Consider the following 14,252-nt stretch of genomic DNA (forward strand, 5'->3'; position numbering starts at 1 on the left):
AGGCCGCCGCTACATCAGTGTCATCTTCGTCAAGATCTCCCTCACACCGGCTACCTCTACACCGAGCTTTTGCTTTCACCGCCTCTACTGCACTGGCGTCCACTACATCAATCTCGGGCTCCACCAACATCACTTCAGACACTTTACATCACTTCATCGTCAATGGCGTCATCCGGTTCCGGTGAGTTCATCATGCTTCTGTGATTATGGGTGCTTGATCCTAGAGCTAGCAAACATGATGTTTAGGTGAGGTTTCTGTTTAACAGAACGAACTTATCAGATTCCTATGAAATTCCTCTCATTAGTAACAAGTATGTGGGCGAAAAATTTGAATGGTGATCGCATTACACATTTTAGTTAACATTTGACAACTCATTAACCATACACTACCAAAGGATTAAGAAGATTAGGTGTACATGATCAATCTTACTATGTTAGCATACCTTTCGGTAATAAGCAAGGGATGAGGTAATTTGTTATCTTTCAATCACCTAAATTGCACGATAGCTAGCTTGCGTTAAAAAAAAAAAAGTATGTATGCAGTTTTAGCAAAGATTTACTGAAATTTAAATTTTATATAGAAACAACACATGCAAATTGCTGTGTATTGGTCTAGAAGTTGAGAAGTGACCAGATTTCAGGCACTTGAAGATTAGACACTCTCATAATATTATGTAATTTTTTGAATTGCCCGTTTAGACATGAACATGGCCTCTCACACACAGTCTCACCGTTGCTTAGAAAAATTGAAATATAACAATGAGAAACACTTTTAACTAACATAGCAATGCCATTTTGATCTAAAGAAAACATAGCAATGCCATTTTTCGTCTGACAAATCAATGCAATTTTCTAGGTGTTTTAATAGCCCAAAATGAGGCAGTAGAGGTTATTTTGGAATGCATGAACTTCACATCTATTTCACATGTCCATTCATTTTACTTTAATATTTATTCATCTATTGATTTTACTTACTCATAATTTTTTCATCTGATGAACAGTTGTCCGTGCGTGCGCATAGACGTGAAAATTTCACTTCGGGAAAGAGTTCTACTCCAGTCCAGTTCAGTTGTGAGCTCGGAAGGCCACCACCGGCACCGGGAGAGGAAAAGTACGGCAAGTTTCTCCTGCTCTCTTCCGCGCCCATATATAGCAGACGGAAACAACGAAGCAGCACACACACAAGCGCAGGCGAAAGCAAGCTGCAAACGAGTGCCGACGCGTCGAGTAGGAGGCGGCGCAGAGCTGCAGCTAGCGTCTGATGCCGCCGAAGCGGCGGCGGGTGGGTGGAGGCGGCGGCGGCGGCGGCGACAGGGTAGAAGGAGGAGGAGGAAGGTCAACGCCGCCGCCGCCGCCGGCGCTGAAGAGGCGGTGCCGCTCGTTCGACCTGTGAGTAACTAGCCGCTTCCTTCGTCCGCCTCGCCTGGGCTGGAAACTAAATGCGCCGGCCTTGGCGTTTCCTTCCCCCCCTGCTGCTCTGTTCGTAAACGTCAGCTCTTGTTGGTGTAAAGCATGCGATTGCCTGATTGAGCTCCGTGATTTGTTCAAGCTTCAATCTTGATATGAATACAAGCAATATTTTTTATTCTTTTTAATTCATGTTATTTGTAGGGCTATTTTTTATAAGGTGGAATCTTTTTCTTTTTTTCAGTTTGCAAGGTGAAATCTTGAGCCAGTATTTATGTGTGGTTATTTTGCAGTGAGATTAGGGGCTGCAGGCACCACCAGGAGCTTGCCACTAGGGTGGAGGCGATCGAGACCGCCGTTAGCCGGGTAATGATATTCATATGAACACTACCTAATAGCTAGATTATTGCTCTGTTATATATGCCATTGTTCATTGGAGTTTCTTGAAGAAAATGAAGACAGTATATTAGGAATGTTTATTCATGGTATTTCAGGCTGTTGGAGGTAACTAAATCCAATTCCCTTGTTAAGAAAAGGGCATCTGGTCAAATATTTTAACCTTGATTAACGACGTCTGCATTATCATCTATCAGGCATAGGAAATTTGTGTAAGTAGATTTGTCTCAAAAAATACTTTATAGTATTATAGTTTTATTTGATTTTACAAATAGTTTTTGAAGTGGTGTTTTAGAGACCCTTGTGAAATGTTTAAAACATTTTCCCTAGAAAATTTGTTTGAACCATCAATTTTTCTCTGGCTAGAGAAATCACATAAAGTTTTTGGCTGTATACTGATGATAATGATTTCCCCTCATTTATTCAATCACTATTATTTGATTTGATGTCATCCATCTTTCTCTTCTTATGGTAAAGTAGTACTTCCTTTTTTTGTAAATAGACAATTACCAGAATTACTGTTTATTTGCCTCAAGGTTGTAAACAAGAACCGTATTATGTAGCTTTCCACAAATTTTCTCTCTTCCATTTCATAGATACCGGAAGAGCTGAGAAAAGTACTCACAAGCTTCTTCAACCATGTTCCTGGGTAACTTTTGCATCATAAGCTTCTGCAACCTGTGTGCTTATATTGATGATCCTCTCCTGCAAATATCTGCATCTCATTTGCATTGTTTTTGCAGAGCGAGATTTGAACAGAACCTGCCTCCAACTTATGAACTCAGATTTGTGAATAGCTTGAGTGATGACATCTTTACAAAGAGGGAGGTCCGGGCAGGGGACGGGAGTCAAATCAAGATAAGAATGGTTGTAAGCAATCAGCAAGGCAGCAATTGTCCCCGCCTTCTTTCCGCCAATGTCAAGATTGTAGTTCTTGATGGTGACTTCAATGTGGATAATCGCGAGGTCTGGACATCCGAGGAGTTTGACAACCATATAGTACGCCCACGTGACAAAGTTGGGGCGGTGCTTACTGGAAAGCTGGATGTCAAACTGGAAAAAGGTGAGGCTTATCTTCCCAAAGTTACTTTCATCGATAACTCCAGCTTCACAAGGAGTCGAAAGTTCAGGCTTGGGGTAAAGCTTACTGATGATCTTGGTGAGCGAGTTCAAGAAGGTATAACTGAACCTTTCACTGTGAAGGACCGCCGTGGAGAAGGTAATCCTGAAATTGAGTTTGGACCTTTTTTACCTTCACTTTGTGCTATTAAAAGTCAAAGCATGGATCAATCTGCTTTTATATTTTCTTAAATTTTGTAGGATACAAAAAACGTGACATTCCAAGGTCAGACGATGAAGTGTGGCGCCTGAAAAAGATTGCAAAAGGTGGTGTCTTCCATGAGGCGTTGGAACAGAGTGGCATTCCTTCAGTGAAGCACTTATTGAGGTTGTATTATAAGGATGCAAAAGCTCTGAGCAATGTAAGACAAGAGTTTTGTTTGTACCTTTTTATCATGGCTGGATATTGATTGTTGTCACTAACTACTTTCCTTCCTGTATCTAGATTCTAAACGCCTCACAGTCGGTCTGGACAACTATTGTTGATCATGCTAAAAAGTGTGATCCTGGGAGATCCCTTTACTCTCACTTTCTGGAAGACAAGAAAATTAGGCTGTACTTCAGTTCTCTGGGTCAGATTGTTGGAGCAACAATAGCTGGTCAGTATAATGATTTTGGAGATCTTGATACGCCTTGGAAGGTATTTTTCTGACACTCACAGTGATATCTATTAGAGGTGCCTGTGTTGCGGGCTGTGCAGCTCAAATATTTGTTGTTCACATAACAAGAGCACAATTCATATTAAACTACATTGGTAAATAGGTGTTTGCTTTCGAGCATACAACTCTCTTCTGTTGTTTTATGAATTAAGGGAGCATGAAAATGAAAATAAAACCTTTATTTTTTATTTGCAAAGCATTTTGTTTGAACAAGTGAAGAAAAATTATACAACACATATTGAATGGCTGAAAAATAAAATATAAACTGTTATTCACAATGATGTATTGCATGACATTAGCAGACAAGAGGAGGACCTCAAGTTTCAGAATAGAGTATTGCTTCAAAAAAAAAAAAAGGGTTATCAGGATAAGAAATTCTTGGTTTTGCTTCTGCTATATGTGAAGAAAAAATCTTGTAAACTCTGAAAGCAACGTGTTCATAACATGTTTATACCATTGCAGGCCCAATTGGAAAAATGGGGTAAGGATGTATATGAATGTATAACCTACCATCAACCTGATTATGAAATGTATAATAGCCAACCAAGACCAATTAACTGCAGTACTCTTCAGTATTCAATCACGCCAGGGCCTAAATCTACTGAACCTACTGGTGAACACTTGTTATACTCAATATATCTTCCTTATTTCTGTCAAGATGGTTTATTGACATGAAAGCTTTAGTTTTTCCAGATCAAAATATTCGTGAACTTGGTGAGCAAGACACTTCAAAGGGCAACGGATTTTCTGGTACTCACTCCCAACAGTGTACATTTAGAAGGCTTGGATCCGTGCGAGTGAGGACCTTACCTTCTGCACAAGAAAACAATGAAACTGTAAGTAATGCCTATTATTTAGCAGCAGCCTGATATTATACAGCAGTTCAATCGCAGCAACTTTCTTATATTTGAACTGAATTAGATATAGTTCACAATTCAGAATAACAAAATTGTTGATAGTTTATTCTTTTAGTATTTTGTATGAATTTATTATAGTCTGCCCCACCTAAGACGTTAAAAGCAGAAAAATAAGCCCTTTTTTATCTGTTGCCACAGCTGAAATGGTCCTTCTAATATGTACTTTCATGTTTCCTAAAGGGAAAATTGCATAGATCCAAAAGCAGCTGCAGTGATAATGGATGACCTGCAAATTGCCCCCTCATTTGCTTTAGGATCATCCTGGTTTCCTTTTAAGATAGAATTGAAGCGTTTCTCCTATACCGTGATATGTGTATTCTTCTTCTTGAGGATCCAAATTTCTGATTGCTCCTCATGCATGCAACATTTGATCCATCTCTTTGATATTACTGACTGAATCACACTCTCTCAGGATGCGTATTTTGACATCGATGTCCAGCTGGGTTCTGGACCTGAAATCCATTATGGAACTCCGGATGCAAATTACAATACAGGTTCAGTGACACTCAATTGCCCAACTACTGCGACAGGCGAAATTATAGCATCAGTAGCACTGGATCAAGCAGCCTTGACAATGCATCAAGGGGATTATCAGATGCCTTTCACAAACGATGGTACGTACTGACACCGAATCGTGTGCTACTGTTCCAATCTGTGATTAAAGTCAAAAGCAGTAAGCTCAATAGTATTTTGTTTGCAGATCCTTTATATGGTCACTGGTATCCAGAGCAGCAAGTGACTTCTCAGTATGCATCTCCTTTCTCACTGAGTATGCAAGCTGACCTTCCTGTTTTATCAACACAAAATAACTTCAGCATGGATCAGTTGTTCGAAAATATGCCCGACGATAACCCTCAGTTCTGTGCACCCGTTGTGAGCGAGCTGCCAACTGATGTTCACAGTGACATGAAAAAGCTGCCCTCCTACCGGAGGTGGGTTAAATTGATCGCACCTGTGAAGTGGAAGGCTATGGTAAGGGCTTCCAAGAGAGCAAGGCTTATGCTTGAGCAAGAAGGTTGGAGTTCCTGAGCAAGTGAAACTAATAAAACTGTTGTTGATGTTTTGCTCTTGTAATAGTGTTCTGTATGGTGTCTGAATTGTATTCGTGTATTAATATTGTTTACTGTACGTATGACATTTGTTCATACATTTGATGTACATATGTACTATGTAGTGAGATTTGTGTAACTTACCATAAACCAGCTACTTGTCATGTTGGTAGCCCCATGTCTGTTGAAATAAGAAAGATGGAAGATCGTCACTCTTGCATTTCTGCTTCAAGCTGAACTTTTCTGAAATGACTTCATGTAGAATTCAGAACTAGATATTAAACAGAAAGTAGTAACATGGATTTGGAATAGGTGCAGAAAGACTATGCACATGCGAATGTAAATGTGACAGCTAATTTCTTGGTAACCTTTTTTGGTTGAGGATAATTTGATCTGTTAAAAATATTGGCAGAAAATCTAAATTCGCAGTTTACTGTTGCTTTTCATCAGACACTCTTCAAGTTCAAAACAGCCAACAAAATTATGAGGTTACACAGTATGATGATCAGCTAAGCCACCCAAGTGTACAGCAAAGAATTTCTGGAAGCGCAGTTTGATTTCCTGTGCTTATACAGCTTACCAGAAAATAGAATCATACTCTGTGATATTACTGGCCATATTCATTTAACATTTGATCCTTCTCTTATACCCATATCTGAACCAAACTCTCCTCCCAGGATGCACCATTTGGTGACAATGGAGCCTGCAAGTTACTGTACTAGAAGAGAAAGACGATGAATTTTTTTTGGATCCCACATCCCGTCAGGTAGAATTCTGCTCACTGATTCAGGCAAGTATTACTTCATGAAGAATTCTGCCACATTGAGGGAGGGTAACCAAATCTTTGAAGATCATAGGAGGGAGAAGAGTACGTGCATGAAGAATAACCAAGCATACTAGATCAGAATCCAGTGCTTTGGGAGAGGACAACCCAAAATATAAATCAATTATATTGCATTTTAACTTGTCTCAACTGGCACAAGAACAAATATGCGATTAACCAACCACTTGCACAAGGCTCCAGCTAAAATAGGGCGACGACGACGACTCAATACTAGTGGTAAGCCATGAACGCGTAGAGAACACGGTCGAGACCTGGAGACCTGGACCCCTGGATGCCATGCACCACGTAATCCACAGCGCAAACAACGCGTAAATGACACTATGATAGTATAAAGCTCGTTTAATTTGTCCTCATAGGAAGATGGAAAGGAAGAAAAACACGAGAAGATGTAGGGACAATGGCAGGAAACATCAGCAGTTCTTCGCTGCATTTTCAGCCTCTTGCCCTTGGCTTTGCTCGGACCTCTTTCTCTTTGTCTGCAGACACTGCATGCGAGATCGATTTCTGACAATGCTATAATATTTTGATTTTTTTCTCTCTGAAAAAAAGGAGGGAGTTGGTGCTGCATATCCTCCTATACCCCGTGCAACTTCATATATATCCTGCTTATTGCCGTCACTGATCGGTCGGTCTAAGAACTGTTATCTCTGCACTCGGTATATATTCACACGCATGAAGATGCTGCTCGATCACGTTTCGTGGACATGGAACACTACATGCGTGATCGTTGTCCCTCTAGGGCCGAGCCCCAACACCTGTACGTCCCCCACCCCAGCTGCCGCCGCCGCCGCCGCCACCATTGCCACCCTCGCGTTCTTCTGTGTCAGTGTGCGTTTTCGTTGCACGCCCCAATTTACCTTGCCAATTGTTGGCCAATGCGAAATGCTAGGTGTGACAAAAAACGTCGATCGCGGACTAAACAAGACCTTATATTCGGGCCGCATGACATCGACTGGTCTTTTAACCGTGTAGTGTGTTCAAATGCAGGCGATCGAGCTTGTGCCTGGTGTTTATCTACCTTAGTGTCGATGCTTGCAGTTTTATTGATCAAATTGCCCTCATCTCTAATGTATTGTTTGGTATGGAACTGATGAGTGATGATGTAGGATCGAGACAGGCAACTAGAGGTGAATAGATGTCTTATAGATTTCTTACGAAATATTATATGTCTTTATACATAAAAACTTAATCTTGAATGAAGAACAAAGCAAAAAAGATAGTCACCGAAAGAAGCAACTCTCCAAATTGATGATCTAGAGATAAGAGGATTCAACACCCTCTCAAATACATGAGCATATATAAACGTTTATGCCTCTAGCAATAAGAAGAATTACTTCATAAATATGAAAAAACTGCAACTCAAAAGAAAAACGAAAATCACAACTAAAAAAACTTGCAAAGGAATCAATAGAGAGACTAGAAGGAAGAAAATTCAAACATATGTAAAAATATAAACTTTACTACTCAAAGAGGTCAGCGCTATTTTAAACGGATTACAAAGTTGTTTCTTTCACAAAAGCTCTAGTCTATTACAAAGACTAAGTCTATTATTTCTTCTCCTTCAAAACTTATCACTAGGCTCTCAAATGGTTGACTCCACCCTCTCTACAGCCCTGCCCCTCTATTTATAGATTTAGGAATATGCCTTGGCTCTTAAGTTTTCTTATTCCCAAAATACTGACATGGTTTTTTCACGATTTAGCTTCGCCTCGACACAAACTTTGTGATGATGCCACGTGACACTCCAGTCCTCCCGTGATCTTGTGACCAAACGGTGAAACCCTAGTACGTTTTTCAAAGCATGATTAGCCGCCACTTGCTTTGCCTCAAGTAGGTGCTCCAATGTCGACGCGTGTACTCTATCTTGCGATCTTGACTGCCGGCAAGTCTCTTCCGCTTCCGATCCCTCGGGTCACCTTGTCACTTGCACCGGCATCCCCTTCGCTTGACTTTGTCAACACGTCATCTTTATCCTTCTCTATCCATGCTTTGCTTGACCTCCATGTGTACCGCTAGGATCACACTAGACTCTGCCTGACCTGCTTGATCGTCCGGCATCAAGCCTCCCGCTTGGCCCCGATCATCCCATCGTCGACTCCCAAGTTGCATCCATCACCTGCACACCATGAAACAAGCAAACATATTTCTCCCACTCCAAAACCATCTCTAGATTAGCTCAAAACAAAAATTCTCAAATGAAAGCACATCATGCAGAAATCGCAAACATCGGATGTTTCGTTATGTTCTGCTTCTAAGCACCGGACCATCCAGTGAGTTTAACTTCATTTGTGCACAGAAAATTTGTTCTCTGCGAGAAAAACTTATGTCAGATGCTCCAATGAATTCATATCCATCACCGGATCATCCGATCAGTTCACATACACCAGACTCTCATTTGCAACCTCTCTGCAAGAATTTATCCGTTGAATAATCCGGTGTGCACAAGGCATAAGCACCGAACCATCTGGTGCCTTCATCTCCACCTGACTCGCTTCTGCACCCTCTCTACAAGAATTAGTCTGGTGATATCGCTTGCCCTTACCAGACCATCCGGTGAGCTACTCCTATTTTTCTTTCTGCGCTGAAATGCTCTGGTGCTTCCTTCACCTTAACACCAGATAATTCGGCGAGTGCAAAATCCCAAGCACTGAATGATCCGGTAAGGTAATTTTCACTGAACTCACACCAACTTCATTATACTTTCCAACAAAGGTTAGCCATAAACAAAATCATACATGAACACACCCAAACCACACAAGTTTCATTCAAGACCAACGTTATCAATAACTCATCACAAACAAATCAAGACACATCTTAACTTGGTTTCTCAGATGACTCTTTCATACCAGACAAATGCTTCTAATACATATATGCTATGCTACTCTTTTCTATTACTGTCAAATATATATAGCTACTTCCTTGAATTTTTTTACCAGCTCCTGCTGTTACAATTTAAACCTTTGTACATCTTGTCCGACTCCTCTCCAAGAATCAGTGGTAGTAAGCCGTGGACGAGCGTAGGGATTTATCATCCCCTGCAATTTGGACGCGTAAAGAAGAGTCAGACTTGGGCTACCAGACGCTATTCACCGCGTTATGCGTAGATGAAATAACAGAAGGAAGAAGAGTATGAGAAGATGTGGGGAAAATAGCAGGAAACGCCACTGGTTTCCCCCTCTATTTTCAGGCCAGCTGTTGCATGTCCTCGCACGCTTCTCCGGAACGAAGACGATACGGACATGGCTCATTTCGACCGGGTGTTGAGCCTGTCATTGCAGAGAAACCTGCGGCTGTGCTGAATTCTTTGGCTGGCCCCCAAGCCAATGTGTGTCAGGCGGGGCCGCAGGGAGAGATCGAGCTAGAGTTTTTTTATTTTTTATTTCCTAAGTTACAAAAATTTTAAATATATGTAGCTGTTTTTACAAATTATAAATATATGTGCTCCTGTCACCTGTTAGAAGGGCGACAGATCGATGTGGCCTGCCAGCATGGACAGGCCTGGATACCTATCACATGTTCAATTGGCGACAGTGCCGTTCAATTAGAGGGCGACATGTAGCTGCACCTATTTAATTTTTAAATAAAATTAGGCATGATTATAAAATAAATTTTTTATTGTTTTTAAATTGTTGCGAATCCATTCCAATTGAATATTGAGCAATCAAATTCTTCAATTGTTATTTTTTTAGATATTTTAAAAAGTAGATTAATCGGACAACGAGAATAAAAACTGTTAATTTGATTCGCAAATGTAAATATTTACGATTAATATAAAGTTTATGGTACATGATTGTAAATATTATAATATGAGAATAAAACATGGAAGGATGTTAGAAGGGAATTAGCTTTTCTAGTGGGGCTCACATGGCACAGGCGCTCCTGTTGCCCTTTTGAAGGGTGACAAGTGGGTGAGGCAAATGCCACGTTGATGTCACCATGACCGATTCATCCGATCCAAGTGCTTGGCTACCTCATGTCACTTTTAGATTTCCAAAATTTTAAAATGAACGTATATATTTATAGTTTTTTATTTAGGAAATATAGAATTAAAAATCAATTGAGGTAGCCCGAGATGAGTTTTTTTTAATTTTTATATTTTCTAACATTAATATTTAAATAAATAGATCTTTGATGAAAAGAATTACAAGAATAGATATCTACCGCACTCTAAACGGATTGCAGCCCTTTTAGAGAGCAGTAAGTATGTTACAGTAGCACGAATACCTCTTACCACACTCTTAAAGAGTAGTTAGTCCTCACACCTCCCTTATTAGCCTGTACCCCCTTACTGCTCATTCAGAGGGTGGTTAGCATCCCTGTTGCCCTCTTAAGGGGCACGCACCCTCCCCTTATCGTCCTTTCAGGAGACGGTTAGCATCATTTTTTAATAAAAATAATAAAAATATCATAAGTTATGTAAGATAAAAATAACAAAAATCCCAGAAAATATATAAGTGAAGATGGAATAAATACATGTAAGTGAAATGATAAAATCACACTGAATATTAGATAGAATGTGTACATGAGATCAATATATGGAATTTAAACATTACTAATAGCATGTATGCTATATCTAAGATACATATACGACGTAGGTAATAGATTAAAATGATAGAACCATCTTGAATTCAATAAGTACAAAAATTAGTAGCATAAACATTAAGAACATGGACCTTAAAGTTGTTTGTGCCTTATCTTCCGGGTCATCCAATGGTAATTGTATTTGGAGGATTTTGGTCTGCGTGGTGCCGGTGTATATATAAAATAATGAAAGTTAGGATCCCAGTCATTTGCCTCATCATCAGAGAATTCACAACGGCATGAAGTTCTCTGAGGAGTAAGCATGAAGTCATCGTCGTCAAAACCAACCCATTCAGTTGTGGCGGAAGTGGTAGAAGCACGTCCTCTTGTGGTGGTTGTCGAACAGCCACCTCTTTCACGGTGGCTCAAATCACCGCCTCTTTCGCAATGGGGTGAAGGTCTCGAATGACCACCTCTGTGTCTCTAGTTATGTCCAGGTAGGTAGCCATTACTGAAGAGCAGATGCAGCTCTAAAAAGTTATCGATGGGTTTGTTCAGCAACACTTCATCGTGAGGGAATGGCTAGTATAAAAAAGAGTATATGAAAATATAAACGTGTCTTAGAAGCGCAACCTAACAAATAACTGAGACATGTAATAACAATGAACATACCTTAATGTGCTCCTCGTACTGCTGAGGTGCATAAATATGGTGTGTGCTCGCTTGCTAAACCACTTTGCTATGTCGGCTAGTTCGCACGCCCTGATATATCTCTGACGGTACTCTAACAAGTGTGTCTTAAGATCCATGGAGGTCATAGAACTTACCGTTCGCCGCCATTCCTCTGTGGTGAAACAGGGGCAGCGGGGCATGGTGTGCCATTTTCATAGCACTTTGTTCAACTTCTCATCCTTGAATATATCATCACCTTTTACCTGGGTCTCCCTCATAGTATGTAGGGCTATCATTGAGAATTTGGATGTCCACGAGAAATGTCTACTTGAGGAAGCAGCCATTGTGTGGTATTAGTTATCATATGCTAGTGTTGTTTTGAAAAATTGTGATGTCATGACCTTCTGGCTGCCTCAGCCTCACATTTTATATGTAGGGATTGATGGTGTATGGATCAAGTGTAGGAATGTATTTTGAGATAGTACATGTATTAGATGCCTTCCTGCACTAAGCGGACATAAGACTCTGAGTAGTCAGCAATGTGCGGTCATATCACTTTGAAAAGGTGACAGCGAGCGATTACGTCATTCTAAAATGCTGACAGTGAAGTGTTGCATCTTTTAAAAAAGTGACAGCGAGAGGGTGATTTATCATCCCAGCAATTTGGACGCGTAAAGAAGAGCCAGACCTGGGCTACCAGACGCCATTCACCGTGTTATGCGTAGATGAAATAACAAAAGGAAGAAGAGTATGAGAAGATGTGGGGAAAATAGCAGGAAACGCCACTGGTTTCCCCCTCTATTTTCAGGCCAGCTGTTACATGTCCTCGCACGCTTCTCTGGAACGAAGACGATACGGACATGGTTCATTTCGACCGGGTGTTGAGCCTGTCATTGCAGAGGAACCTGCGGCTGTGCTGAATTCTTTGGCTGGCCCCCAAGCCAATGTGTGTCAGGCGGGGCCGCAGGGAGAGATCAAGCTAGAATTTTTTATTTTTTATTTCCTAAATTAAAAATTGTTTTTAGAATCGTTGCGAATCCATTCCCGTTGAATATTGAGCAATCAAATCCTTCAATTGCTATTTTTGAGATATTTTAAAAAGTAGATTAATCGGACAACCAGAGTAGAGACTGGTAATTTGATTCGCAAATGTAAATGTCTACGATTAATATAAAATTCACGGCACATGGTTGTAAATATTACAATACGAGAATAAAATAGGGAAGGGTTTTAGAAGGGTATTAACTTTTCTAGTGGGGCTCACGTGGCACAGACGCTCCTGTTGCCCTTTTCAAGAGTGACAAGTGGGTGAGGCAGTTGTTGCCCTTCGAAAAGGCGACAAGTGGGTGACATCCCATGTTAATGTCACCATGGTCGATTCATCCAATCCAAGTGCTTGGCAACGTCCTGTCACCTTTAGATTTCCAAAATTCGAAAATGAACCCATATATTTACAATTTTCTGATTTAGGAAATATAGAATAAAAAATCAAATGAGCTAGCCCGAGATGAGTTTTTTAATTATTACATTTTCTAATATTAATATTTAAATAAATAGACCCCTGGCGGAAAGAATTGCATGAATAGGTGTCTACCACACTCTAAAAGTGTTGCAGCCTTTTCAGAGGGCGGTAAGCATGCCACGGTGGCATGAATACCCCTTACCACACTCTGAGAGAGTAGTTAGTTCTCACGCCTGCCTTACCAGCCTGTACCCCCTTACCGCCCATTCAGAGGGCGGTTAGCATCCCTGTCGCCCTCTGAAGGGGCATGCACCCTCCCCTTACCGCTCTCTCAGAGGACGATTAGTTCAGTTTTTTATAAAAATAACAAAAATATCATAAGTTATGTAAGATAAAAATAACAAAAATCCCAGAAAGTATCTAAGTGAAGATGGAATAAATACATGTAAGTGAAATGATAAAATCACACTGAATGTTAGATCGAATGTGTACATGAGATTAGTACATGTTAATAGCATGTGTGCTATATCTAAGATACATATACGACGTAGATAATAGATTAAAATGATAGAACCATCTTGAATTCAACAAGTACAACAATTAGTAGCATAAACATTATGAACGACATGGACCTTGAAGTTGTTTGTGCCTTATCTCTGGGGCCATCAAATGGTAATTGTATTTGGGGGGTTTTGGTCTGCGTGGTGCCGGTATATATAGAAAATAATCAAAGTTAGGATCGTAATCATTTGATCCATCATCAGAGAATTCACCACGGCGTGAAGTTCTCTGAGGAGTAAGCACGAAGTCATCGTCATCGGAATCAACCCATTCAGTTGTGGTGGAAGTGGTAGAAGCATGTCCTCTTGTGGTGGTTGTCGAATGACCACCTCTTTCATGGTGGCTCGAATCACCACCTCTTTCGCAACAGGGTGAAGGTCTCGAATGACCATATATGCGCCTCTAGTTATGTCCGGGTAGGCAGCCATCACCGAAGAGCAGATGCAGCCCTAAAAAGTTCTTGATGGGTTTGTTCAGCAACACTTCATCATGAGGGAATACCTAGTATATAAAAAGAGCATATGAAAATATAAACGTGTCTTAGAAGTGCAACCTAACAAATAACTGAGACATGTAATAACGATGAACATACCTTAATGTGCTCCTCGTACTGCTGAGGTGCATAAATATAGTGTGTGCTCACTT

General features: G+C 40.5%; 1 protein-coding gene across 3 annotated transcripts; it reads left to right on the forward strand.

Moving 5' to 3' along the window:
* The first annotated feature begins 1,071 nt into the window (after positions 1-1,071).
* Positions 1,072-5,767, forward strand: LOC133906729 (calmodulin-binding protein 60 C-like). 3 transcript variants are annotated; one of them, XM_062348706.1, is made up of 10 exons: positions 1,072-1,389; positions 1,701-1,773; positions 2,400-2,452; positions 2,547-3,022; positions 3,124-3,284; positions 3,368-3,562; positions 4,044-4,194; positions 4,266-4,417; positions 4,911-5,112; positions 5,199-5,767. In XM_062348706.1, exons 1-10 carry the CDS (start codon positions 1,262-1,264, stop codon positions 5,525-5,527), a joined length of 1,920 nt encoding a protein of 639 aa, XP_062204690.1. In that variant the 5' UTR covers positions 1,072-1,261; the 3' UTR covers positions 5,528-5,767. The 3 variants fall into 3 exon arrangements, with proteins under 3 accessions (XP_062204690.1, XP_062204691.1, XP_062204692.1); XM_062348707.1 differs by having other exon boundaries at positions 1,073-1,389; positions 4,275-4,417; XM_062348708.1 differs by lacking the exon at positions 2,400-2,452 and having other exon boundaries at positions 1,326-1,389.
* The last annotated feature ends 8,485 nt before the right edge of the window (positions 5,768-14,252 follow it).

Source organism: Phragmites australis, chromosome 23 (assembly GCF_958298935.1).
Source record: "Phragmites australis chromosome 23, lpPhrAust1.1, whole genome shotgun sequence".
NCBI lineage: Eukaryota > Viridiplantae > Streptophyta > Magnoliopsida > Poales > Poaceae > Phragmites > Phragmites australis.